The sequence below is a fragment of the Leiobunum rupestre genome, chromosome 6 (assembly GCF_980474605.1).
Source record: "Leiobunum rupestre chromosome 6, qqLeiRupe1.1.hap1, whole genome shotgun sequence".
NCBI lineage: Eukaryota > Metazoa > Arthropoda > Arachnida > Opiliones > Sclerosomatidae > Leiobunum > Leiobunum rupestre.
In genome coordinates this window covers 47,921,003-47,946,169 of record NC_143389.1, presented here as the reverse complement: position 1 = coordinate 47,946,169, position 25,167 = coordinate 47,921,003, and the positions used below count along the sequence as shown (strand labels likewise).

At 42.4% G+C, this 25,167-nt stretch overlaps 1 protein-coding gene across 1 annotated transcript; it reads left to right on the top strand.

Moving 5' to 3' along the window:
* Positions 1 to 23,178: 23,178 nt before the first annotated feature.
* Positions 23,179 to 23,675, top strand: LOC149941263 (uncharacterized). Its single transcript, XM_090179446.1, has 3 exons — positions 23,179 to 23,417; positions 23,478 to 23,555; positions 23,612 to 23,675. Exons 1-3 carry the CDS (start codon positions 23,236 to 23,238, stop codon positions 23,673 to 23,675), a joined length of 324 nt encoding a protein of 107 aa, XP_090035572.1. The 5' UTR covers positions 23,179 to 23,235.
* Positions 23,676 to 25,167: the final 1,492 nt, after the last annotated feature.

The following is a 25,167-nucleotide window of genomic DNA, read 5'->3' as shown; positions in this document are numbered from 1 at the left end:
CAATTGGATTCAAATCGTATAGATAATGTTTCCGTAACTTTTATCGCATTGGGGCAAAACTTCAAAATGGTTTTGTACACATTATTATATTTATTAAATTATATTAAAACTCAAGAATTGAAATATTCTTTAAACTTATTGTCATTTTAAGATTGGTATTGTAGCAATGCTCAATACAGTTATCCCGAAATTATAACTAATTGTTATACCGAAACATTCAATATAACACTTAATTTTAACGATTTTTCCCTCAAGGTCATATGGTATTCTTTTGCTTTTTTCGTTTAGCTTATTGTCCTATCTTTTATTGATAAGGAAGCTAACGAATGGTTTATTTTTCCATTAAACAAATCAAACAGCAATGCCCAATATGTTTGCCATATAGTTGCTATTATTTATAACATATTAACGACCCGATTCAGCGATAACCATTAACTTAATGTCTTTGCCGTTATGATAAGCTTTGTTGGACGTAGCTGATTTTCACGCTGAAGTTATCAGAAAATGAATTTTTTCTCCAGCACAGCGTTTCATAATGTGTCACTTTAATAAATCTAATAACGATTTAATTTCCCTACACTAACTAAATCTATGCGAAATGAACAAAGTTTTTTTTCATTCAGTCGCTTTAATAAGGTTGTTAGGAATATTTATTTCTGTTTAATAATAAATATTTTTCGTATATTTTTAGTTTTGGTTAGAACTGCGTATGTTGTATGTTGTTTATTTCTTCGAAAATATAAAGTTTCTATAATTTAATGAATTTAATGTTTCAGATTTTCCCTACGTTCTCTTTTCTTAAATATTGTTACAACCAGATGAAAATTGGGGTTCCTGCTGCTTGGTAATGCCAAAGCGAGGGTTAGGCCACGACCGTTAAACAGCCAACGCTGTCGGTACTTTCTGGTTTCTTCGATTGAAGATTTACGACGTTTTCGTAGAATATTCCCGGTGTGTTGGCGGGCATTTGGCGCTGCATCTTCTGTAGCTGCGCGAAAGAATTTCCAAATGCGATGGGATAATTGGGAACGGCGAGGGATGGAAGGATGGGGAAACCGTCGAGATCTACCTATATGAGAAACAACGCTTTTGTTGCTGACTGCACTTCAGAGGGGTAATGTGTGTTCGCGCTGGTCGTCTACTTCGTTTCCTCCAATGGGCTTAGCTTTCGACCTTGACGTCATATCACGCGAAAGTTGAGTGCAACCAAAATCCCGACTGTCCCAAAATTATTTTCTCTCTGAGAATTGATCTCGAAAAGCTGTGTGCTGCTACGCTCTAATATATTATATATTTTTTTTCAGATAGTTTTCCAAAAAAAGCTGCATTTTCTGTTTGGAAAATTGGTGGTAATATCTATATTATAAAAACCACTTCGTCGTCGTCGTCGTCGTTCGAGCTTCTATATTATAAAAACCACTTCGTCGTCGTCGTCGTCGTCGTCGTTCGAGCTTTTGGTTAGTCAGTAAGGAAGGCGAAGGTGGGCCGGCGAGGAAAAAGCGACCCGCGGAACAGAGGGAAACCGAGACTGCCTTTGGCTTCGTTACTGAGGTGGTCCGACTAACTATTTTGAGCTTTTGGTTAGTTAGTAAGGAAGGCGAAGGCGGGCCGGCGAGGAAAAAGCAACCCGCGGAACAGAAGGAAACCGAGAATGCCTTTGGCATCGTTACTGAGGTGGTTCGACTATCTATTTTCTCAAAATCTGTCGCCCCTGAGAGTTGGCCCGTGTTTGTCCCGAAATTATCTATCTCTCCACCGCGAATTGTATGGGGTAGTTTCAGAAGGCCGGTGAGATTCGGGAACGGGGAGGGGCGGGTGGTTTCGGGGTCGTTCCGATTTGAAAGTCTCTCTCGGCGTACGAGAGTCCCGTGGCCTTTATGCATCAGCCATTGGATACCGGGGGTTTAAAGGGGTACAGGGGGGGGGTTTGGTACGACTGCGAGTTTGAGTTATTTTTGCGGGGAAAAGGGTACCACGGAAATTCTCGCGTTGGAAAGGGGGAGGGGAGTACAACGGAAATTCTCGCATGGAGAAAAGGGGGAGACGGTACCACGGTAATTATCACATGGGGAAAAGGGGGAGGTGGGTACCACGGTAATTATCACATTGGAAAAAGGGGGAGGTGGGTACCACGGTAATTATCACGTGGGAAAAAGGGGGAGAGGGTACCACGGTAATTATCACATGGGAAAAGGGGGGAGGTGGGTACCATGGTAATTATCACATTGGAAAAAGGGGGAGGTGGGTACCACGGTAATTATCACATGGGAAAAAGGGGGAGGAATTGCCTTACTGGGGGTACCCCGGTCGACTATGGGGTTAAGGGTACCATGGAAATTATCGCATGAAAAAAAGGGAGGGGGCCTTACTGCGGTGGTTCGACTATGGGGAAAGGGTGCCACGGTAATTATCACATGAGAAAAAGGGGAGGTGGGTGCAACGGTAATTATCACATGGGGAAAAGGGGGAGGAAGGGCCTTACTGGTGGTACCCGGGTAATTCTCACATGTGGAAAAAGGGGAGGTAGGGCCTTACTGGGGTGGTTCTACTTTGGGGAAAAGGGTACCATGGAAATTATCGCATGGGAAAAGCGGAGAGGGGGTACCACGGTAATTATCACATGGGCAAAAGGGGGAGGGGTACCCCGGTTATTATCACATGGGAAAAAGGGCCTTACTGGGGTGGTTCTACTATGGGGAAAATTGTACCATGGAAATTATCGCATGGAAAAAAAGGGAGGGGGCCCTACTGCGGTGGTTCGACTATGGGGAAAAGGTGCCACGGAAATTCTCGCACGGGTAAAAGAGGGAGGGTGCCTTACTGCGATGGTTCGACTATGGGAAAAAGGGTGGCAGGGGTGTCAGGAAACACACAACTAGCTGAGGGCCCGCTTACCCCCCCCCCCGCCCGCCGGCTGAAGGTCACGTCGCCGGTCCAAAATTTCTTCCTCCCACGGCTTCCAAAAGTCTCATTTTCCGAAATTGCCGGCTACAGATCGCGTCCCCGCTACAAACTCCCTTTCCTTTGGTAAGTTTTCCGAAAGTATTATTTCCGAAATTATGCGCAAGTTAAGGGCTCTTTTGGTAGTATTATTTTCAGGGCTCTTTTGGTATGAACGCGTCGGGGGCTAGTTGACGTCACGATAGTTATCGGCTGGAAGAGTCGGTTTTTCTGATGACTGACGTCAGTACTGACGTAAAACTACGATAAAAGCTACGCCATTTTAAAAAACACCAAAACACCGATGACTGAATAAAAGCGTTCAGCAACTTACGACGTCATTATGACGAAAAAGCTCATCGGTGGAAAATATCAAATCGATCGGGTTTTTTCCCGTTGACTACTGCTGAACGAAGCCTTTTACTTTCTTGGGGATGAAGACGTCGAAACTCAGCGTCATTGCGTCGTCATTACCGGAACAGGCAAGGACATAATTGCTCCGCTTCAGAGAATGCTTAACGAACATCATCACTATATTCGAACATTTAAGACTGGGTTAGATGGCATATCCGAGTGACGATATGAAAGTCATCATTCACGCCGATAAAAAACCAACAGGTGCTCACGCTAGAGTTTTCAATAAACCAACCGTCAACGATGTCGAAATTGCGATAGCGGGTAATGAATTTGAAAAAAGAGATATTGTTTTAACTATGCGGAGTAACGAGTTAAAACGCATATCCTCTGATTTTCCGACGCGGAGGACACGGATATTCTATCCATATAAATCAAGTACAACCAGGAACTATCAGCGATGTCGTTTTACTCCTATCGTCTGATGGTGCGACCACGGGAAAACCACGTACTAAATTACCGACAACTTTTACATCAGTATTTTTTTGGATATGTATGCAAATATAGAATCAGAGCGATTACTGTTTATTCGCCTGGACCAGACGAACCTTCGAGTTGAAGAATACATTCATCTAAAAGATGCAATTGCCAACGATAAAAACGCCGAAAACCACGGTAAATTAGTAATCCCGTCTTCGTCATATAATGGAGGTCCACGAAATATGCACGAATACGTTTTACATCACATATTTTAAAGAACTAACGGGCGAAGCCGGGTACCAAGGCTAGTATATATATATATATATATATACTTGGACACCTCGAAGACGACATGCTTTTTCAACGGAATTTTTAATGCTGGGGTTCTAATCCTTGATAAGGAAGTTCCTCTAGGCCAGTGGCGAGTAAGTCTTTAGCGATAAGAAAACTAACGTTTTTACCAGTGATTTTCTTGGACACCTCGAAGACGACATGTTTTTTCAACGTAATTTTTACTGTTGGGGTTCTAATCCTTGGTAAGGAAGTTCCTCTTGGTCACTTCTAATACTCGTACAAGGGGACATCAAGTCAACTAATAAAACCACTTTGTAAACATCAACTCGTTATATGTCAACTAATTAACCATCCGATTGCTTCATGGTTAGATGATTCTGTTTCCCGTATTCAAATTCATTGCCCCCAAACTTACACCAATCGGTCTCGAAATTAATATTAATGTGTATATCATGTATAACATTGTTTAATGTGGTATTATTCGTGCCTTTTATACAATGTCTGACCATAAATAAACCACCTTTGGCTTTGTGGTCCTGTTTTTAATATAAATATACGACAAGGGTTCCTAGCCTTGGGAACAAAATATACATTTGACTGTGGTGAATATATCTTTAGCAGTAATCAAAAATAAGGTGTATATATGCTACCAGGGATTTTCTCAGACGCCAGAAAAACCTACTTTAACAATAGAAACCGACCAATCAAATACCGATTTCTTGTTTGTGAATACGTCTTTAGCGGTAAGCGAACTAATTTTTCTACAGTCGATTTTCTTTGACATGCGTCGAGGACAACATGCTTTTCAACATGCTTTTCAACATTCGGAAATCAAGTATTCCTCCTGGGGTTCCTAGCCTCGAAAATCAAAAAATCGATTTACCTGTGGCGTTCTTGAGATGGGGCCGCTAGCAGTCTTGGAAATAATAAAAGTGGTCAGGTGGTCAAAGACCAGTGTTTATTAATTCGAAATAATAACAAAAAATAGGTGAACAGATTATTTATTCGAAACCTGACCCAAAAAAAGGAGGTGACTATTTTATTAATTCTAGGTTTCTACCTCAAACCTTCAATCCTCTAACATATGTAACATAATTACTCATAAGTATGCCACTTGCTCTATTTCTTCACTTACGGTTTGTTTCACAGAAGTTTAAAGGGCAACATAACTTGACGCGCGGAAGTGTCGTGCTTTTAATTACTTCCACCAGAAGTTTATAAAATACATCTTACGAGAGAAGTAGACTCGAGGCAAATTCCATTAGCTAAGTAGGCACGAATTTACCGCCAAAACATGGATGTGTACACCACATCACGGCTCAAAAAAATCCGCGTTAATTTATTCGCCATACGATGAAAAATGTTAATTAAGCTTATACTAAGTAGGGATGTGTGCTTATTTATAACTTATACTTGCTCGACATAAAAGTTTAAAAAATTCGCTTTATAGTGTATTTCGCCTCGCACTATTCTATCTTCCGTAACGCCTGTGAAGGTACATGTTTCAAAAGAATAACATTAGCAGTAAAAGAAGATGAACACATCTTTCGTAAGAGAGATATTATACACTTCAAGTTATATTAACATTTAAATTTATAGTAACTTACGGGATAATTTCCTAAATCATTTGACATAAATCTTTTGATTAACTAGTTCACATCGGCCACATCATATTTCAAAACTACAGACCAAAAATGGTGCTTTATGTCGTACCCCCAAAATGTAATTCCTCTTGGAAACCCCTACATTGATTAAGAGTTTTTAACTCTCCGAGGGGACAAAATCCCCTAGGAGGGGTTATACAACCACCGTGTCTGTCTGTCTGTCTGTCAGGCCTGCGAACGCGTTCGCATTTTCGGGGCAAAGGTTAATCATTGCGTACACAGTTTCTCGAAACCTGCGTTCGCAATTGCTTGGAATTAGGGAACGAAGTCGAAAGATTGGCAAAACCACCGTGTGACGGTGAGCGTTAACGGATAAATTTGCGGTTGGGTTGGATTTGGTTGTTGCTTTTCGTTAACGCTCACTGTCGCGGGAGTTTTAACTCAGTTTGATTGGATAATTTTTTTGTAATGTTTATGTGTTGAGTGGGAATGTTGAGTTTATGTTATGACGGTTATGTTTGTTGTAATTGTGTTTTTTCCCCAACTTCTTCTTATTCTTGACTTTTGGGACGGATCGAGTGCTGAGTGTTATGGCAACCTCTCAACATCCAATTGCAGGGTTTCCACCAATTGTTCACGATATTCGTCTTGGTGTCAATTTGCGATCGTATCGAGCGGGATTTGAACCGAAAACCTCCTGTATGACAGGCGGACGTTCTACCACAGAACAACCGATAATTAGTACGCTTCTTCGGAAATTAGACTTTCATATTTATCGGAAGTGTATATTACTAATTAATAGATAATTAAATTTCAGTGTTTATTTATATAGAACGAAATTTCGTGTTCGATTTAAATTTTTGCATCGAAGATATTTTAATGTAGCGTCTTCTCTGTTGATTAAAAACAAAAGCGCCACCCAGGGTTTGAAACCGAGCCGTTCAGTTAGGCAGTTGAGCGCTCTACCACAGAACCAACGATAACTCATTAGCTATACTTCAAATAAGACACTCATCCTAAGCATAATAGTTAATAAAGTCTTCAATTTTTTTGTTTAATATAATAAGTTGCTTAATTTTAATTTGCTACTTTTGATTAGTGTTTTTTTAATGAATGGAGTTAAAGATTTTTTTCTTCTATTATTTGACGTTTTATTTTTGCTGTTGTATATTTTTTGCTGTTGTATATTTTTTATCTTTTATTCTTTTAAAATTATTTACTTCTTCCGCGAAAAGGTTAATTTTTTTGGAGGAACCTTTTTGTCACTTATTTTTTGTCTATTAATGTTTTGAGAACATTTACGTTTTCGGAAAGAATCATTTTTGATGGAACCTTCAAAGTGTATACGTCGTATTTTCCAACTTTTGCGGTTTGATTATAACTAGGTCAGAGAAATAGGCCTGGCCAAGGATAAGCAAGATTATAGAGCGATTTTATAGATAACCAGAATTATAGATAAGGTCTCTTTATCCATAACCACATTTTTTTATAGATACCAAAATTATAGAGCGATTTTTATAGATCCACTGTACTTAACCTCGCCTTTTTTCCTTGCCTCCGGCGTTTTTACAGAGCCTCGCTCACCACCCGTCCTTTTATGGATACTTACAATGACCGTTCAAGCCGCTGACTTCTACGCGCCAGGGGTCCCCCTCTTTTTTTCCGACAATAGCAAGCCAAGAATGTAACTCGCTCTTTTTTGTAGGAATAAGTCTCTTTCACGACGCGCATTCAATTGCCTAATATTAGTTGAATAACAAGACATATATTTTTTTCATTTTTTATTTTTAATTTTGATAATACACCAGACTTGGTAACTGTGTAAAACACAAGAAGAACAAGTTATACGCTTGAAGAGCAGATGTCAGGTTACGCCTCTCAATTAGATTAGTATAATCGCTTATAATGGTAAATGGACTTGAATAACAACCAAATTTACGCATTACGTCTGGAAATATATCAGAATCTCCTTGGCCGAAATGGATCTCTTCAAAATCTTCGCTGTCAGGGTAGCCGGCAACGCGTTGAACGTGAAGTTTGAGAACTTCGAACATCGCTTCAATACAGGGCCTCTCCTTCTCAATTTCAGTCAAATGTTTGTCGACGGCGTGGATACATAAATTTAAAGCTAGGATACCCGCTTCGCCAAGTTGGAATTCCTCTTTTTTCCCGAAACTTTTATAAGCCAAAAGAGTAACGTTTCCTTTACTAGCTAGAAGTTCAAAAGTACGACCCCCAATTTTGGCAAGCTCGAGACTAAATTTATTTTTCTCAACTTCTCTAGTATGTGATTCAATGAGATACCAATTTTGATACATCTTATTAAAAGCTACAGGCGGGAGGCATATTGAGGATTGGAAAGTAACGTCGTTGAAAAAGAATATTTCCAGGTCCTCACCTTTTAAACCAATTGATAGACACTATTTTTTCCTAAACGCCAGCGAAAATTGATTTTCCGCTGAAAGTTTACATCTTGTTTTCTGTTACCCAAATCGTAAGACATCTTAACGCTTCGAAACCCGAATACGAAATGACGCAAACCCGGGAGCTCCCCCCGGTATTAATATCCCTCGGATGACTCATGCACCCCGGGGAAAAAAATATATCACGTCTGGGCAAGATTCTTTTATTACCCTTAAAAAGTTCCGAAATATACTGCTGAAATTTCAAAAAAAGAAGCTAGTATAAGTACTAAAGGTTTTAAGGGGTTTCTAACTATACTAGGGGGCTTCTTTTTTTACCCTTCCATCACTGATTGTATCAAAAAAAATTATAGGTGGAATAAGAACGAGTATTTGATTTTTTAAAATTTTACCTGGAAAAAAGAAATAGGTTTTAATAAAATTTCCGGAGCAGCGATTAAAAAGTAAGACATACTCAAGACATTAATGCGCCCTCTCGGCCAGCGCCGTGGCTAGTATGGCCTGGACCGCGTTCTGGACCACGTCGGGTAACTCGGCTGTAGGCTAAAGAAATATTATTATTTTTTTATTTAGATTAGTTAAATTTCTTCTTACGCAAAGACGATGCTGGAACATTCCCCGCCCAATGGGGAGTTGACAGCCGCTAGCGATAAAAATATATTTAAAAAAATAACCGATATTTTTTAGGATAATAACTTACGGGTCGGGGATGACGGGACGGCCACGCCCGTACCCCGGAATTCGCGGGGGTGGTAGGCTTCCCCCTGGACTAATGAAAATCATATTTTTTAAGAAATGTAAAAAAAAAAATTAGACCAAATGCGACTCACGCTCCTGCGATGGGGGCAATACACCGACGGTGCCAACTCCGTATTACCTCCAGGCGGCTCCGACCTCCAGCGGGGCTATGATATTTCCATATTTTTTAAAAGAATTGTAAAAAAAAATTGACTAATTTCAACTTACACTACTGGCGGAATGGGGGCAGGGGGGATGACATTTTCCCCTTCCGGGGATTGCGATCGGGCTTCTCTGGGACTAACGAAAATCATTTTTTTTAAGAAATGTAAAATAAAAAATAGGCCAAATTTTAGCTTACATTGACTCTAGCTGTTCGTTTAGGGATGACATTTTTGGAAATGAAGCCAGAGAATTCTAGCACTCGCGGTCAAAAAAGATGACAATGAGCAAGTCGAGAGAAGGGGGGTTCCCGCAGGGGTTGAATCACCCACACCTGCAAGTAGAAATTGCCGCGAGCCAAACGGCGGGGGGACAATACCCGATTTTTTTTCCATAGAAAGGAGTAAAATGGTGAAAATAGATGACAAAAAATAAGCTTACTGGGAATTATTTAAAGACACTTTTGGAAAAAACATTTTTTATTGAGGAATATATAAAAATTTACAAGAAAATATACAATAACATTTTTTAAATCCGGGGATGAAAAAAGCACTGGGGAGGCGAAACAGGCGGTGAATTGAGGAGGACAGAGCTGTAAAAAACATTTAGTTTAAAAAAAGCTATACTTTTTCCTAAAAACGAACTTACGAAGGTATAATAGGAGGAGAAGGAACGGCGACTTCGAGGTCGTTCAGGAATTCGGGGAGAGGCGGCGGCACGATTAAGCTGATTTCGAAAAAAAATGTTAGACCCCTTAATTTATATCTGAAAATTAATATTAAATACCCCAAATCAGCCGCGAAAGCTGTTTCGGCGAAATCTCCCGTTATCACCGAGGTGATGTGGGCAATCGCGGCGTTTTGGGCGGCCCAGGCATGCCCCACAACCACCTGAAAGTCCAGGGCAGTGGCTTGAAGAGAAGGCGAATCATGGTGATCAATTGAAAATAGGCGAAGAGAGTCCCCCATGTTACGGGCTGCGTTAAATGCACCACGTAACACGGTGGCCAGGGAGATTAAGGCCGACACATAACGATGGTCGCCCTGAATAATATCAGGGAGAGCGAGGAGTTCAGGCGGTGGTGAAAGAGCCACCGGGGTGGTGAGGGAGACGAAGATGGGCTTTTAGAAAGCCAAAAAAAATGATTTAGGATATTTTTTTAAAAAGGGGTTAAAGATTTTTTTTTTAAAAACCTACTCGGGAGAAATTATCACCACATCCGGTGATGAAGGAAGGAGAAGGTTCTCGTTCCAAAGAGAATAGCCCGGAACGGGGCCCGGCGTATATTGCCCCTACTAAGGAAATTTCCTTTGAATCCTTAATAGCTGCTTGACGAATCTTGCTCCCCGAGTTGGTAATTATATCGTCAAACTTTCCGGCAGCGTCTTTGGCGTAGAGACACGAAGTCAGGTGAGAAGTTTTAGCCTCGCCGGAATAGTTCAAGAGCGATTCTAAATAGGCTCGGTATGAATATCGACTTGCCGAGGGCGTGATTAAATTGTCGTTCAAGTAAATTTCAATTTGATCGAAGAGACTATGCATTAGGTTATTACAAGTTGATAATTTAACGTCGGGGTCTAAATCAGCCCCATTCTCCCGCGTTACTTTACATTTAACGTGAAGGAGACTCATCGCGAGATCCGTATACTCCGGGCTTTTAGGGATACAAAATTCAATTTGGGAATCATCTCGTAGCGTAGAGATCGGTCGATAGAAAGTTGGAGTCGCGCTTTCGACGCTAGTTTGCACGGGGGTGACCGAGAACAGGTCCAATTCCGATTTCAAGGCTTCAACTTTGTACATTTTGGTTCTTTTAGTTGAGGGAAAAATGTCACGAACGTGTTTCGTGGACTTCCGACGAGCTACTGTCCCGATTCTGCGTTTAACGGTCCTTTTTCTAGTTTTCCTCCTGCTCGTTGTTTTCTTCTTCTTGCTTCTCGTTTTACTTCTCCTACGCTTTTTCCGCCCCGAACCGCTTTGTCCGGTTATCCCTTCTAGCGCTTCACCGAAACGTTTCCTCGCCGAAGATTTTATATTTTCCCCCGCAACGGCGTCATTGAGAATTTTACTGCCGACCCCCAACGCTTGTTTTCCTATATACTTCGCCCCTCTAACTATAAGAGGGGAGGCCCAGCGGAAGAGCCCCGAGAACAGACTTCCGAGACCGTGTCCTTTCTGATAAGCCGCTCCTTGATAGAAATTAGACCCCCCGGTTTGGGCTTGGTTAAGATAATAATTTTTATAGGGACAGGACCCCCGCGCGTCGAGGACATCCGGCTTAGGCATCTTGTTTCCGTAGATGTAGTTTAACCGTCAGAGACCCGAAGGCAAATGGCGCCGGTTTCCCCTGAGGGTTCATTATATGTACTTGGATCGTGTCGAAATAGCGTTTGGAGACTCGCACGTAATGAGGTACGTCGTATATTTTCCCGACGTTTTCCCCAAACGAGCCTTCTACGGGGACAATCCTAACGAGAGGAACGAGAGTGTCACCCACCATTTGATCTTCGACGATATTAGTGTAAACGTAAAGTTGAGGGGGGATTTGAAAGCCTATAAGGGCCGGTCTAACGCCCCGGTAACCCCTTTCCAAAGATTGAATCCCGGGATCGAAGCCCAATGTCATGGCTAGACCAAAATGAAATTGCACTAGTACGTTATGACGAAAGGGGCTTATTCGAACTCGGCGCGTGATCTCGTTATATTGAAGAGACGTCTTCATATCTTTAATAATTTCGTTTATTACCTTAATTAAATGTTCGATAGAAGAATAGTATCCTATGGGTACCCTATAAACGTGGGAGGTCCCTCTGGGTCTTCTAGGCTGAGCCGCGCATTCGGCGATCTGAGCTTCACCCGTAAGAGTTTCACCGTTTTTGGCGACATCGAAAATCTGCTCCGTTTTTTTCCCTTTCGGATTTTTTTTCCCCGGCGTGGTAATTTTAAGCGTTATTCCCAAAGTAGGTTGATCGGCTTGAGGCGGCTCTAGGTTTTTTTCGATGCTAGTCTCCGGTTCATTTTGCTTGACTTCGATTGGAGACGGGTTACATTCGACAGGAGGGATTTCGTCGACAACCATGAAAACGATAGTGTTTTGTCCCTCGAGGACGTTGAAGAACGCGCTAGTGTAATTTATCTCAGCTAGTCCGCACTCCCAAGACCCCGCCAATTCGACGGGTTTCGGTAACGCGGAGGTATAGGAGGCCATCGTATTGTCGGCGTAAACCCTCATGCTAGCGTTTGAAGGTAATGTCAGATACATCTTTTTTCTTGACCCACGAGTTCGCGTTCGACGGATATCCTACAAAACTGACAAAGAATTCGACCTGATTTTTGCGTTTCCGAGACTTGAGAATTTTATCGATCTTGTATAGTCGAGGTTTAGCGACTAATTGCAGTTCTTCCTGATAGTAACGTCCCTTTATTGCCTCCCCCGTTAAATCTTCGATCGTGTAAAGGGGCGGGTCTAAATTTACGAGGCGGGTGATTTTAAAGACTTCCTTTGACCAAGTACCGGGATAGGCTTTATCAAAGACCCCCCTGTATTTGCTGATACGGCAAAAGTCACCCACTTTAAGTTTAGGTTGACGCCTGCTTTTCACGGGAATTTTCTTGTAAATTGTTTTAAATACTTTCAGAATATTATCCGGTTTCACGTCTAGGGGTGACATTTTTATCGTAGAATGTTTTGTGGTATTGTAGCTATGAATTAAATCAGGGAGGACGTCCAAGTATCGATAAGTGTTATTAGCGGTGAAATATTTATACATTTTAGCCTTTAGCGTACGATTTAGTCGCTCGACCATACACGCTTTGATTGTATCGTTTTCGCTAGTAAAGAATTTAACTTTTTTTCTTTTAAGGAAATCCTGATATTTTTTCCCCGTGAACTCCCCCCCTTTATCGGTTTGAACTTTAAGAGGCGTGAGATCCTCGAATATTTTCTCGGTCGCGGCGATTACGTCTTCGGCTTTCTTACTTTTTATAGGGACTGCCCACGCGCGTCGCGAGAATGTATCGATACATACTAGTAGGTAATTAAAGCCCGAATTGTGTTCGGAAATGTCTCTCATGTCCGCTAAGTCCATTTGAAACTGGTCGCCGATATTTGTTACAAAAACCTTGCTCCTTTTAAATTTCCGATAGGTGGTCTTATGTAACGTGTACGATTCTTGCTTCGTTAACCATTTTTCTACCGTTTCCCGGGGAATACCTCTGTCTTTCACGGCCTGATAAAGTTTTTCCAATCCGTCGAAACTCGCGGGATGTTTTGGATCGTAATAAATTTTTTTCAAGACTGCCTCGGGGTTAGAAACTCTTCCCATATTGGTTGTTCCGTTTTCCTTTTTTCGCGCCTCTATTGATAACCCCTTTCGATAAGACCCGGGGTTTAAATTGGAGCGGAGTCCGAACGACTGATGCTTTTCTAGGTTTCGCCGAAAATGTAATTTTTTTCTTCTTCACTCGCGGGATGGTTTTCTTGAATGATACCGTAGGCGTGAACAAGGCGTCGAACTCGTTCCAACCGGTGGGGGGAGGCGTTCGTTTTCTATTTATAGCCCCAACGGCGTAACTTACGAGCGTAGCGATGTCTGACCCGGGCACGCGCGTTTGATCTATAAACAATTCGCCTTCACTCGACCACGAAACTTTATCGCCTAAGCTAATCAATCGGCTAATTAAGTCCTTCGCACTCGCCCTAAACTGAATCGGTACGATATTTAAGAAGGCCGTGTCTTGCCCGGTTTCTTTTCTATTTTGTGGCTTCGTCGCTATATCCTTAATGTTTTGATAACGGTGGAACATCTGCTCCAATAATATAACTTTATCCCTAATGTCAAGATTGGAATTGAGTACGTCGCTCATGCTATTATTTAATTCATCCACGGAGGACCCTAACGGATGGGGAAACGAAAATTGAGGGGTATCTCGAGAGGGGATGAGAACATTTTTATTATTATTATTATTATTATTATTATTATTATTATTATTATTATTATTATTATTATTATTATTATTATTATTATTATTATTATTTTTTCCTAACGAGTCGAGGGGGACTAAGGCTAACTTTTGAGCGTACATTTTTTTATTTCCTTAAGAACGACCTAAAATCCCACTGAGGGCTGAAATAACGGTGGGGATGAGAATACTTAGAATCCCGTGACCTTTTTGAACTAAAATTAATTTCTTCTTACGCCAGGCTACTTTTTTAGAGGCTATCTGTCTAATGAATTTCTTTTGTTTAGCTAGTTTTCGTTTCTGACAGGGGTTTAACTTTAAATTCCCTTTCAAAGTATTATCGCAGCATTCAGCAATAGCATCAATTAAGGGTTTTTTAGCGTGATGGAGAATAGCGCGTCGTTGTTTAAAATTTGATCTACCTAGGGCCGAGATAAAATCTTTGTGTCCGGCAACCAGGACCGGCATTTTCGAACTGGTTAGGGACTTCTTCCTCTCCGCTGACTTTATACTCCCTACTTTTTTTTCTTAGGGATATAAACCATTTCGGTTTCGTCGGGGAAAATATCCGTTCTTAAACGGAAGTCATCGGGGCACTCCTGCCTGTTGTCGATAAGAATATAGCCGTGAGGGCGTTTGGTCGCGTCGAGATAGGCCTCGATAGCGAACCGGTAATTGGCGCCTCTAAGTTGACGGAATAATATAGCGGGTTGAAGTTGAACACGAGGGTTTTTAAACAGAACAATGTAATTCGCGTTCAGCGAACAATCGCGCGCATCCTTTGTTTTTGGGAAAATGTTCTGGGTTATAAATACGAAGCTTATATTACGGTGGTGAACGCCTTTCGTGAAGAAAGCCCCGATTTGACCATTGTTCTCGTTCATTAAATCATCGGCGATGAGGAGAATGTGTTCGCCTTCTTCACCGGGGTAATCATCGAGATTGGGGACTCCTTCTCGGAACACTACAGAGTCTTTTAAAATGTCATAAAGTGTTTGCCGCTCACTATAATGCCAAAATATTTTTGTCGGCGGGGGGGAAATCATTTCATCTTTATTTTTTATAATTCGCGCCATCAAAACGGACTTCCCGCTACCGCTCGGTCCACTCAGAAGAGCGGAGAAAGGACCATACAGTGGTAACATGCTTTTATTAAATGAGGTCTCTAAGTTAAACTACATCGATATTTAAGAAGCAAACCGTTCGGGTAAAATAAAATATGAGTTTAGCGGTGTTCTTTACTTAATACTGATGCTGCCATTTTAAGTGGGACTTATCGTCTAATATGGGTTACATTATAGGTTAATAGTTTTAAAGCCATAACGACTTATCTTTCGAATATGTTGGATAAAAAAACAGTTAATACCGAAACTTCGCGTATAAGGGTAATTAACCAATAATTCCTTTTACAGACATTCTATAAGCGGGTTATACCCGAATATTAGGATATGTTTTCATTCTCATTCTGAACTAGTCATTTTTTTAAAATATTATTCTTTATATCCGAACGGTAATGTTTCGAAATTATCGATAACGCGTAATTTATTGACAACTGGTCGATATTTTTAACTTGATTTACTGTTTCCACTGTATGATCATTTAACCGACAAATATGATAGGGAATTTCGATTTCTTTCTCGAGAGTGGGCGCGTCTACGTCGATTCCGAGCATCCCTATCAACGAGTCCATAGAGATGGAATTTCTAGTGGAATAGTTCTGTCTGAGACCTTTAGCCTTAACGACCTCCTTAATTTCATCAGTATCGCGGTTGAGTACGCGAAGGCGTAATTTTTCGGGCCGCCCGAGCAAAATTCAGTAATATGACAATTTGGACCAAATTCGGATAATTGATCCGTCATATCCCCTAGAAAGGTTCCTTCCTGCACGAGTTTACTGCCATCACGTGATCTATAAATTAAACTATCCGTATCGTGGTATAATATACTATCCCCTAGAGCCTCTAGGTGAGTATAGAGCCTCATTCGGGCAAAAGCGGTGGTATAACAGGCTAAAACTACGTTTACATGAGCCAGAGCCGGATCGATTTCCTTGAGATGTTCCCATTTGACAAGCAACGTCTTATCGTTTACCGCCAAAACACTTTTCCTTTCGATATTCGGGTGGTTAAATAGTTTAAGAATTGTTCGCAGTCCTTAATGATCTCGGTTTTTACGAGGTTATTCCGTTGTCCCCACTTACCGTAAAAACTATTTAACATTAACTTCGCGACGGCACGTTTACCGGGGTTTAACGCGATCTTCGCGGGATCGAGTTTAACGCCTTCGTGGTCCTCGAAATCCGAGACGTATTTGTTTTTTTCGTCGGGGGTAGTGATCCCCGCTGGAAACCCCGAAGCCTCGGCCTTCATTTTGTACATGATTGTTCGCAGTCCTTAATGATCTCGGTTTTTACGAGGTTATTCCGTTGTCCCCACTTACCGTAAAAACTATTTAACATTAACTTCGCGACGGCACGTTTACCGGGGTTTAACGCGATCTTCGCGGGATCGAGTTTAACGCCTTCGTGGTCCTCGAAATCCGAGACGTATTTGTTTTTTTCGTCGGGGGTAGTGATCCCCGCTGGAAACCCCGAAGCCTCGGCCTTCATTTTGTACATGGTCTTGATGTAGTCCGAAAACAAGCCCCCCTCCTGGGTCTCCTTGTTATACTGCGTTGTTTGATACATTTCAATCACTTTGTAACCTCTGGAAACGGCTAGTTTCAGTTCGTCGGAAACGAATGTCCCCACGAATGCCCGCTCGGGATCGGAATGAGGACACCGTCCTTGAAATCTTAGACGTGCACAGGTACCACATAAGACGAAAAGAAGTCGCGAATTACAATGCATGGGTAGGATAGGGTGAAAAAGTTTAGGAGGGGCGAGAGCGCGGCACTGAATTAACCCGTCCAGCGAATCGAGATCTCGTAAATCATCAGCGTCTAGTAAAACTTTTGGGTGACCGACGGGTATTTTATCTAGAAGGTTTACAGTCGGGTAAAGTGAAAGCATGTCGACGTTAAACGCGCGTTCATCGCCTTGGCCTTGTAGTAAAGGACTGTCGCGTTAACTCTCCCTCCGAAAAACGCGTCTCGAGGATTCAAGGGTGAAATTAACATGGCACGTACTTTTTCGAAAAACGCCTTATCCTTCGCTTGACGGCGAAGCTCGTAATAATCGCATTCCCAGATCTCTATAACGTTTTTCTTAAGTTTCCGGAGTTGAGCAACGACCCTGACTGTTTGTTGGTACCTGAGGTTGAACGTTTGTGAGGGATCTGACCATAGAGGTCTGTCTCTTCCCACTACTTGACACCGTGGACAGGCATGGAAAAAGCAGCCCTGGAACATGTAAACGTCATTTCCGTCAAGACCGTCCACCTTAAATTTACCTACCATAGCCTCCCGCCCCCGCATAGCTGACACTATTCTTATACCCCCGCGTTTTTCTTCCCAGGCGAGCCATTCAAAAGCCGCGGTTGATTGTCGGTCCCTATTTCTCATCCCCCCGGGGGGGAGTATCCCTATCGTGTCAGGAATTAGAAAGCGTTTCCTAAAGACGTAATTGCAGGCGCCCGGAAGCGTGATCGCATCCCGGAATGGATCGGTATCGCAGATTTCCATGAATTCACGTCTAAACGTTGCGCATCCCAGTCGGAGTATATTGACATCCGCTGTGCAATACGAAATCGCGTCTTTTAGAAAGTCAAAGTGACCGCCCGCCGCTATTTGCTCCCCGTGCCATTTAAGAAGGGCCGCTCTTTCCTTTACCCCTAGATAGTTAGCCCCGTACGCTTCGAGGGGCGGAAATTTATCCCCCTTCTCGGTCGAATAATTAGTGGTTATGGGGTCAGCGGGATCGAAATTATTTTCGACAAAATTAAACAAAAGGTGAGGGAATCTACCCTTATCCATGGAAGGCCCTAGTCCAAACGTCTTCCTAAACGCGGCGAGCCCCATGGGAATGAATGAATATTAATCGAGAAAATTGAAATTAAAACAGTTAAAGAAGAGAATTTTAGTCCCGTTTACTATCACGAAGGGCACAAAGGTCTCATCGATTGAAAGAACGGCTTTGAAAACGAATTGGAGATCATAACATTTCGCGGCGTGGGCGAATAAGTAAATTTTTTTAATATCCGCTAAAGTTCTGATATAATCCACAAACTTCCCCACGACATTTCCCCCGTAAAAAAATTTTTGTCGCGAGCTAAAGCGGATGCACACCCCGCAATCGAAGTTCGAGTCTCGCTCGTCGATACACGCGGGGCATACAATTTGGGATATTAGAAGAAACGGCTCATGCTCGAACGCCCCCTTTTTATTTACGTGTTGTTTATTCTGAATCGACTCGATGTCATAAAACACGAAAAGTTAATCAGGCTCGGGGTGGTCTTTAATTCGCTTGACGAAGCAAAGGTGAGGATGCGGCGCGTGCTTTTTACAAATACGACAGAAAACTTCCGAACAAGAATGGATAGTTTCCCTAGAGCGATAGTCCACGTATTTGTAACAGTCTTTGCACACTTTAACCTGACTACAGAGGGAGGGAACCGATTCGCGATGGCTTTGGAAGCATTCCAGTCCGTGAAAGGAGCGAAAACAATCGGCGCATTTGACTAGCTCACCGGAGCATTTCTGATGTCTGAAACCGGATTTGCAGAAAATTGGGCATTTGTGGCGATCCAATTTATCGTATCCGACCAAGCAGATGGAACAAGCATAATTAGTGGCGAAGAATGACGTCAATTTCGCGATTACGTCATAATGTTTCTGATTATAAATTAAATAAAGTTTATTTTCGGAGTTCCCGCCTTCCCCTTGGAATAATACTCTAGGTCTGTCGTTATAAACCTCAAAAACGATTATTTGATAATCAGAGAGAATAAATTGGAAATGCACTAAACTCGTGAATGCTCCACATTCGCGTTTCGAAACGCCCGCCTCGACGCGTAACTCTTCGGCTTTTTCCCTTTGTTTTCGCGAAGAGGCCTTGTACAAAGCCTTATACTCCTGGAAATATTCTTTATTTCCGGGGTTTCGCGTTTTCTTTAAATGAGCGATAGAAATAATTAATGCTCGCGGGAGACACAAGGAGTCTTTGTTTTGGACTGAGATAAAACTCCTTTTATCGCGTATGTAATCGATATGCTTTTTAAGTCCGCGTCGCCTCAGGGACCCTCCGTGAGGTAATCTTACGACGTTTAACGTGAATAAAATTGGTGAGTTCCAGAAATCATCTCGCTCATCCAGATAGATCTCGCCTTCGAGTAAATCGAAAACATCACCGGGCTGGAGTTGCGATTTCTGGCGGAAAGAAATTTCGAGCACCCGCGCCGGGAAAACTTCCGAGGTACACGAAATTTGAACTTGGTCATCATCGAGAAGTTGATCAAAAATAAAGGTCACGAACTGCGTAATCCCGAGTTCTACATCGGCGATGAAGCGCACTTCAACGTATCTTCCAACGAGATTGAATAGCGGGTATTCTTTCGTTCCATCTTGGATAATTTCAAAATTCGCGGGTAGTTCCAGCTGAAGACCCTGGCCATCTTGTTGAACGGGCGGAGCCTCGATGACTTGAACCGGAAGTGGCGGGATGACTGGGAGCTGTAGAGGATCCTCTTCTTGAAGAGCAGGAAGGTCTTCAGGCTGGGGTGCTTGAAGAGGCTGAGCGATTTCCGGTTGATTACCTCCAATTTGAATCGGGGGTGGTTGGCCGATCTCTAGTTCATCGAGTTGAAATGGTTGAGGCGGTGGAACATCATCATCGTCCGCGGGGAGAGGCGATAAAAGGGGAGGAATATCTTCGCTCGAATACCAGTTAAATGATGAAATCGAACTTTCGCTATACCACTTCAAAATTTTATGTGATGGCCCCGCTTGATCTAGAAAAGGGTCCGGGTTCTTACGCGGTGAAGGAGAAAACACCGGACATGGAGAAAAAGTGTCTCTAATCAATATCGCGTTAGTGGAAGTCCCGGCTCGCGGTGAAACTTCCCCGGGAACCGCTAAATTAAATGGTAGAAGTTGCGATGAAGATCTCCTTTTTCTAGAATGAACTAGGTTATTAACGATTGGCCCCTCGTGAAAATCTGACGTAATATTCAAATCGAGGGGTGAGATAATAGAAGTTTCTACTTCCGGATTCAGACGCCTAATTTTACGAGTAAAGACGTGGGTATGTGAATCGCCGCGAGAAAAAGTCTCTCTAAGAAATACCGCGTTAGTTTGAGGAAAAGTCCCGGGTCGGGACGAATCTAGCCCTAAATCCGCTTCAGGAACCGAGTTATTATGCGGTAGAAGTTGTGAAAAAGATCTCCTTTTTCTAGAAGGAAGAAGGTTATTAACGCTTGAACCCTCGTGAAAGTCTGACATAATATTATTCAAGCCGAGAAAAGTATCTACTTCCGGATTTAAGCGTAAAATTTTATTTTCCTCCTTATTAAAATAGTTAGCGCCGTCGACGCCAGATGGCGATAGCGCTCCTATATTTGGCGAGGCAAGGAGCGAGTCTCTCCTCTCCTCCCGGCGCGCCAGGGCTTCCGGCGACCGCCCGTCGCAGTTAAGCCACGTGTCTCGCTATTCGTGGAACCGTCAGCTGGGGGTTTTAACGTTTCGGGAGGAAGGAGCGAGTCTCTCCTCGCAATGAGCGAGACTCTCCTCTCCTCCCCGCACGCCGAGGCCCCCGGTGAACCGCCCGTTGTAGCTAAGCCACGTGTCTCGCAATTCTCGAGGCTGTCAGCTGAGAGTTTTGACTTTTCGTTTAAAGGGAATTCCGCTAGCCAATTTTCTTCTTCGGGCGGAAAAAATAAGTCGTCATTAAGCGAGTCTAAATTGTTTTCGGGGGGAATCGAGGGAAGATCCGGGGCTCCCGTTTCATCATTGTTTTTAAAAATATTCGTTCCTTCAAGTTCAGCCCCGATTGTTTCCCTAATAATATCCGCTAGTAGGGAAGTCTTTGGGGGCTTAAGGTCCCGCCTTGAAGGACATTTATCGGGCGCGCTAGGGATAATATTTTCGAGGTCTACCGAATGTCCGCTGGTTTCGGGTTTGTTGTTAATTAGTAATGCTTTTTCAAGCTGAGAAAATTGCGAGAATAGACTGGAGTGCCCCCATTCTGGGCTTTTTTCCGGGGAAAGTTGAGTAATTTCTAGAGGGGGCGTCGCGGGACTAGACCTGATTAGTAAAGTTTTTTCATACTGTGAATATTCGGGGGGGAGTGAAAAATCGTCCGTAAATATTTCGGAATTCGTAATCTCTTTTTCGGGGGTGGTTAATTCAGAGGTAGGTGATTTTATCTCGTCATTCGAAGTGGAAGAGTCCCCGTTTAGAGTCGCGCCTGATATCTTTTCAGCCAGGGGCACCCATAAATTATTTGAGAACGGGAAATCGGCGTCTAGCGAATTGTCATCAAGTGAGCTAACGGGGCGTAGGTTAACCGGTAATTCACGTGGTTGAGTGACCGTTGGATCGTTTGATTGGCTAGACCACGGCCAACTTTGATCACGCGCTGTTCGCGCTACTACGGCCAACACATTCGTCGAAATTCCGCGAGCAAGGATTTTCCCCCTATAAACTGTACTATAATGTGTAGGAGTTCAGCGCCACGCTCGGTGGTTATATTGTCCCCAATGTAAAAACTATACTAAAAATAATAATCCGCTAGGGGCGCTGACGTCATACACATCTTTTGCTCATAGGTTAACACAGAAACGTCAACGAATGAGATGGCCGCTGTAGCGCGAGAGATGCGCGAGAAATCAAAGTTGGCCGTGGCTAGACCAATTGTAATCGAAGTCATCATCATATTCCCCGAATTCATTTAATACGTCGCGTTGTTTCGCGCATTCAGCTAAGAAGGTCGGGGTTTTAATCTCGGACGGAACATTTTCGATTAGCGATTCCAATTCTCTTAAATTATTGCAATTTCGCGGGGCTAGAGGTATAAGTTTAAGGTAATCAATAAGTTCAATAAAAACGCGTACCAATTCCTAATCTTTCAAACATTTAGGTAATTCACGCGGTAATTCGTCGGGACAAAGGGTTAACGAAGTCAAATAGTGAAAAAACCGGTATAAGAAATCAATGCTTACCGGACGTATATCAGATTTAAAATCGCGTAGTGCGTTAAGGAAATCTAGTTCCATATTTTTCGGGTAAAAAATTTCGAATGGGACTTTTTATTCGGGTCCCGGGTCTATTTATGGTCTCGGTTTTATCCAGACGTGTAGGGGGGTGGGAAAATGAATAGTGTCTATCCAAGTCGTAATATTATTCAGGTATAATATTTCCCACGGTTTTTTGAAAAACAAGGCCGTTACTCACAATTTGAACCGCTCGTATTATCACCCCTAAATTCATCGACAGATTTTCTGATTCGTAAAATCCCGCTTTAGAAATAATAATCGTCGGATTTTTTCACATTGTACAAAAATAACATTCCTGTCTTTGTATTTTTTTCCCCGTCCGCTATAAAAATTCCTCCTTTTATTGAAAGTTAACCTTAAGTCGTAAACTCCCTGGTTGTATTCAATAACTTGGAGGCGATTTTATTTGGTGAGGAAAACTGTCTAGATTTCGTGACAATCTCTAGCGGTAAATTAAGCGTGGGTCCAATGAAACTCCTTAGAGGGTTACCCCCCTAGAGGTCATCCGGGTTTCTACCCCGCCCCTTAAAATGACCGGTATATTTAGCCTCGCGAATTTACCGATAGTCAGAACAAGTCCAAGAAATAATATGGCCTCCGGGAATTCCCGAAAACGCTGGTAAGTTTTTCAAATTTTATTTCGCTTGATTATTTTAATTCTAACTTTTTAAATATTATCTAGCCGTACAAACTCTTCATCGTCCTCCGATTCCTCCTCTAGGGAAGAGCTGGAGGCTCTTACCTCTATTTCGTGAGTTTTTTGATATTTATATATATTTTCGTAATTGTAATATATATTTTTTACCTAGTTATTCCCCTGCAAGCCCCGTTCCGGGCTATTCTCTTTGGAACGAGAACCTTCTCCTTCTTTCATCACCGGATGTGGTGATAATTTCTCCCGAGTAGGTTTTTAAAAAAAAATCTTTAACCCCTTTTTAAAAAAATATCCTAAATCATTTTTTTTGTTTTTCTAAAAGCCCATCTTCGTCTCCCTCACCACCCCCGGTGGCTCTTTCACCACCGCCTGAACTCCTCGCTCTCCCTGATATTATTCAGGGCGACCATCGTTATGTGTCGGCCTTAATCTCCCTGGCCGCCGTGTTACGTGGTGCATTTAACGCAGCCCGTAACATGGGGGACTCTCTTCGCCTATTTTCAATTGATCACCATGATTCGCCTTCTCTTCAAGCCACTGCCCTGGACTTTCAGGTGGTTGTGGGGCATGCCTGGGCCGCCCAAAACGCCGCGATTGCCCACATCACCTCGGTGATAACGGGAGATTTCGCCGAAACAGCTTTCGCGGCTGATTTGGGGTATTTAATATTAATTTTCAGATATAAATTAAGGTTTCTAACATTTTTTTTCGAAATCAGCTTAATCGTGCCGCCGCCTCTCCCCGAATTCCTGAACGACCTCGAAGTCGCCGTTCCTTCTCCTCCTATTATACCTTCGTAAGTTCGTTTTTAGGAAAAAGTATAGCTTTTTTTAAACTAAATGTTTTTTACAGCTCTGTCCTCCTCAATTCACCGCCTGTTTCGCCTCCCCGGTGCTTTTTTCATCCCCGGATTTAAAAAATGTTATTGTATATTTTCTTGTAAATTTTTATATATTCCTCAATAAAAAATGTTTTTTCCAAAAGTGTCTTTAAATAATTCCCAGTAAGCTTATTTTTTGTCATCTATTTTCACCATTTTACTCCTTTATATGGAAAAAAAAGTCGGGTATTGTCCCCCCGCCGTTTGGCTCGCGGCAATTTCTACTTGCAGGTGTGGGTGATTCAACCCCTGCGGGCACCCCCCTTCTCTCGACTTGCTCATTGTCATCTTTTTTGACCGCGAGTGCTAGAATTCTCTGGCTTCATTTCCAAAAATGTCATCCCTAAACGAACAGCTAGAGTCAATGTAAGCTAAAATTTGGCCTATTTTTTATTTTACATTTCTTAAAAAAAAATGATTTTCGTTAGTCCCAGAGAAGCCCGATCGCAATCCCCGGAAGGAGAAAATGTCATCCCCCCTGCCCCCATTCCGCCAGTAGTGTAAGTTGAAATTAGTCAATTTTTTTTTACAATTCTTTTAAAAAATATGGAAATGTCATAGCCCCGCTGGAGGTCGGAGCCGCCTGGAGGTAATACGGAGTTGGCACCGTCGGTGTATTGCCCCCATCGCAGGAGCGTGAGTCGCATTTGGTCTAATTTTTTTTTTACATTTCTTAAAAAAAATGATTTTCATTAGTCCAGGGGGGAAGCCTACCACCCCCGCGAATTCCAGGGTACGGGCGGGGAATCTTGCAACATCGTCGTTGCGTAAGGAGAAATTTAACTAATCTAAATAAAAAATAATAATATTTCTTTAGTCTACAGCCGAGTTACCCGACGTGGTCCTGGACGCGGTACCACCCCGCGAATTCCGGGGTACGGGCGTGGCCGTCCCGTCATCCCCGACCCGTAAGTTATTATCCTAAAAAATATCGGTTATTTTTTTAAATATATTTTTATCGCTAGCGGCTGTCAACTCCCCATTGGGCGGGGAATCTTCCAGCATCGTCGTTGCGTAAGAAGAAATTTAACTAATCTAAATACAAAAATAATAATATTTCTTTAGCCTACAGCCGAGTTACCCGACGTGGTCCAGAACGCGGTCCAGGCCATACTAGCCGCGGCGCTGGCCGAGAGGGCGCATTAATGTCTTGAGTATGTCTTACTTTTTAATCGCTGCTCCGGAAATTTTATTAAAACCTATTTCTTTTTTCCAGGTAAAATTTTAATAAATCAAATACTCGTTCTTATTCCACCTATAATTTTTTTTTGATACAATCAGTGATGGAAGGGTAAAAAAAGAAGCCCCCTAGTATAGTTAGAAACCCCTTAAAACCTTTAGTACTTATACTAGCTTCTTTTTGGAAATTTCAGCAGTATATTTCGGAACTTTTTAAGCGTAATAAAAGAATCTTGCCCAGACGTGATATATTTTTTTCCCCGGGGTGCATGAGTCATCCGAGGGATATTAATACCGGGGGGAGCTCCCGGGTTTGCGTCATTTCGTATTCGGGTTTCGAAGCGTTAAG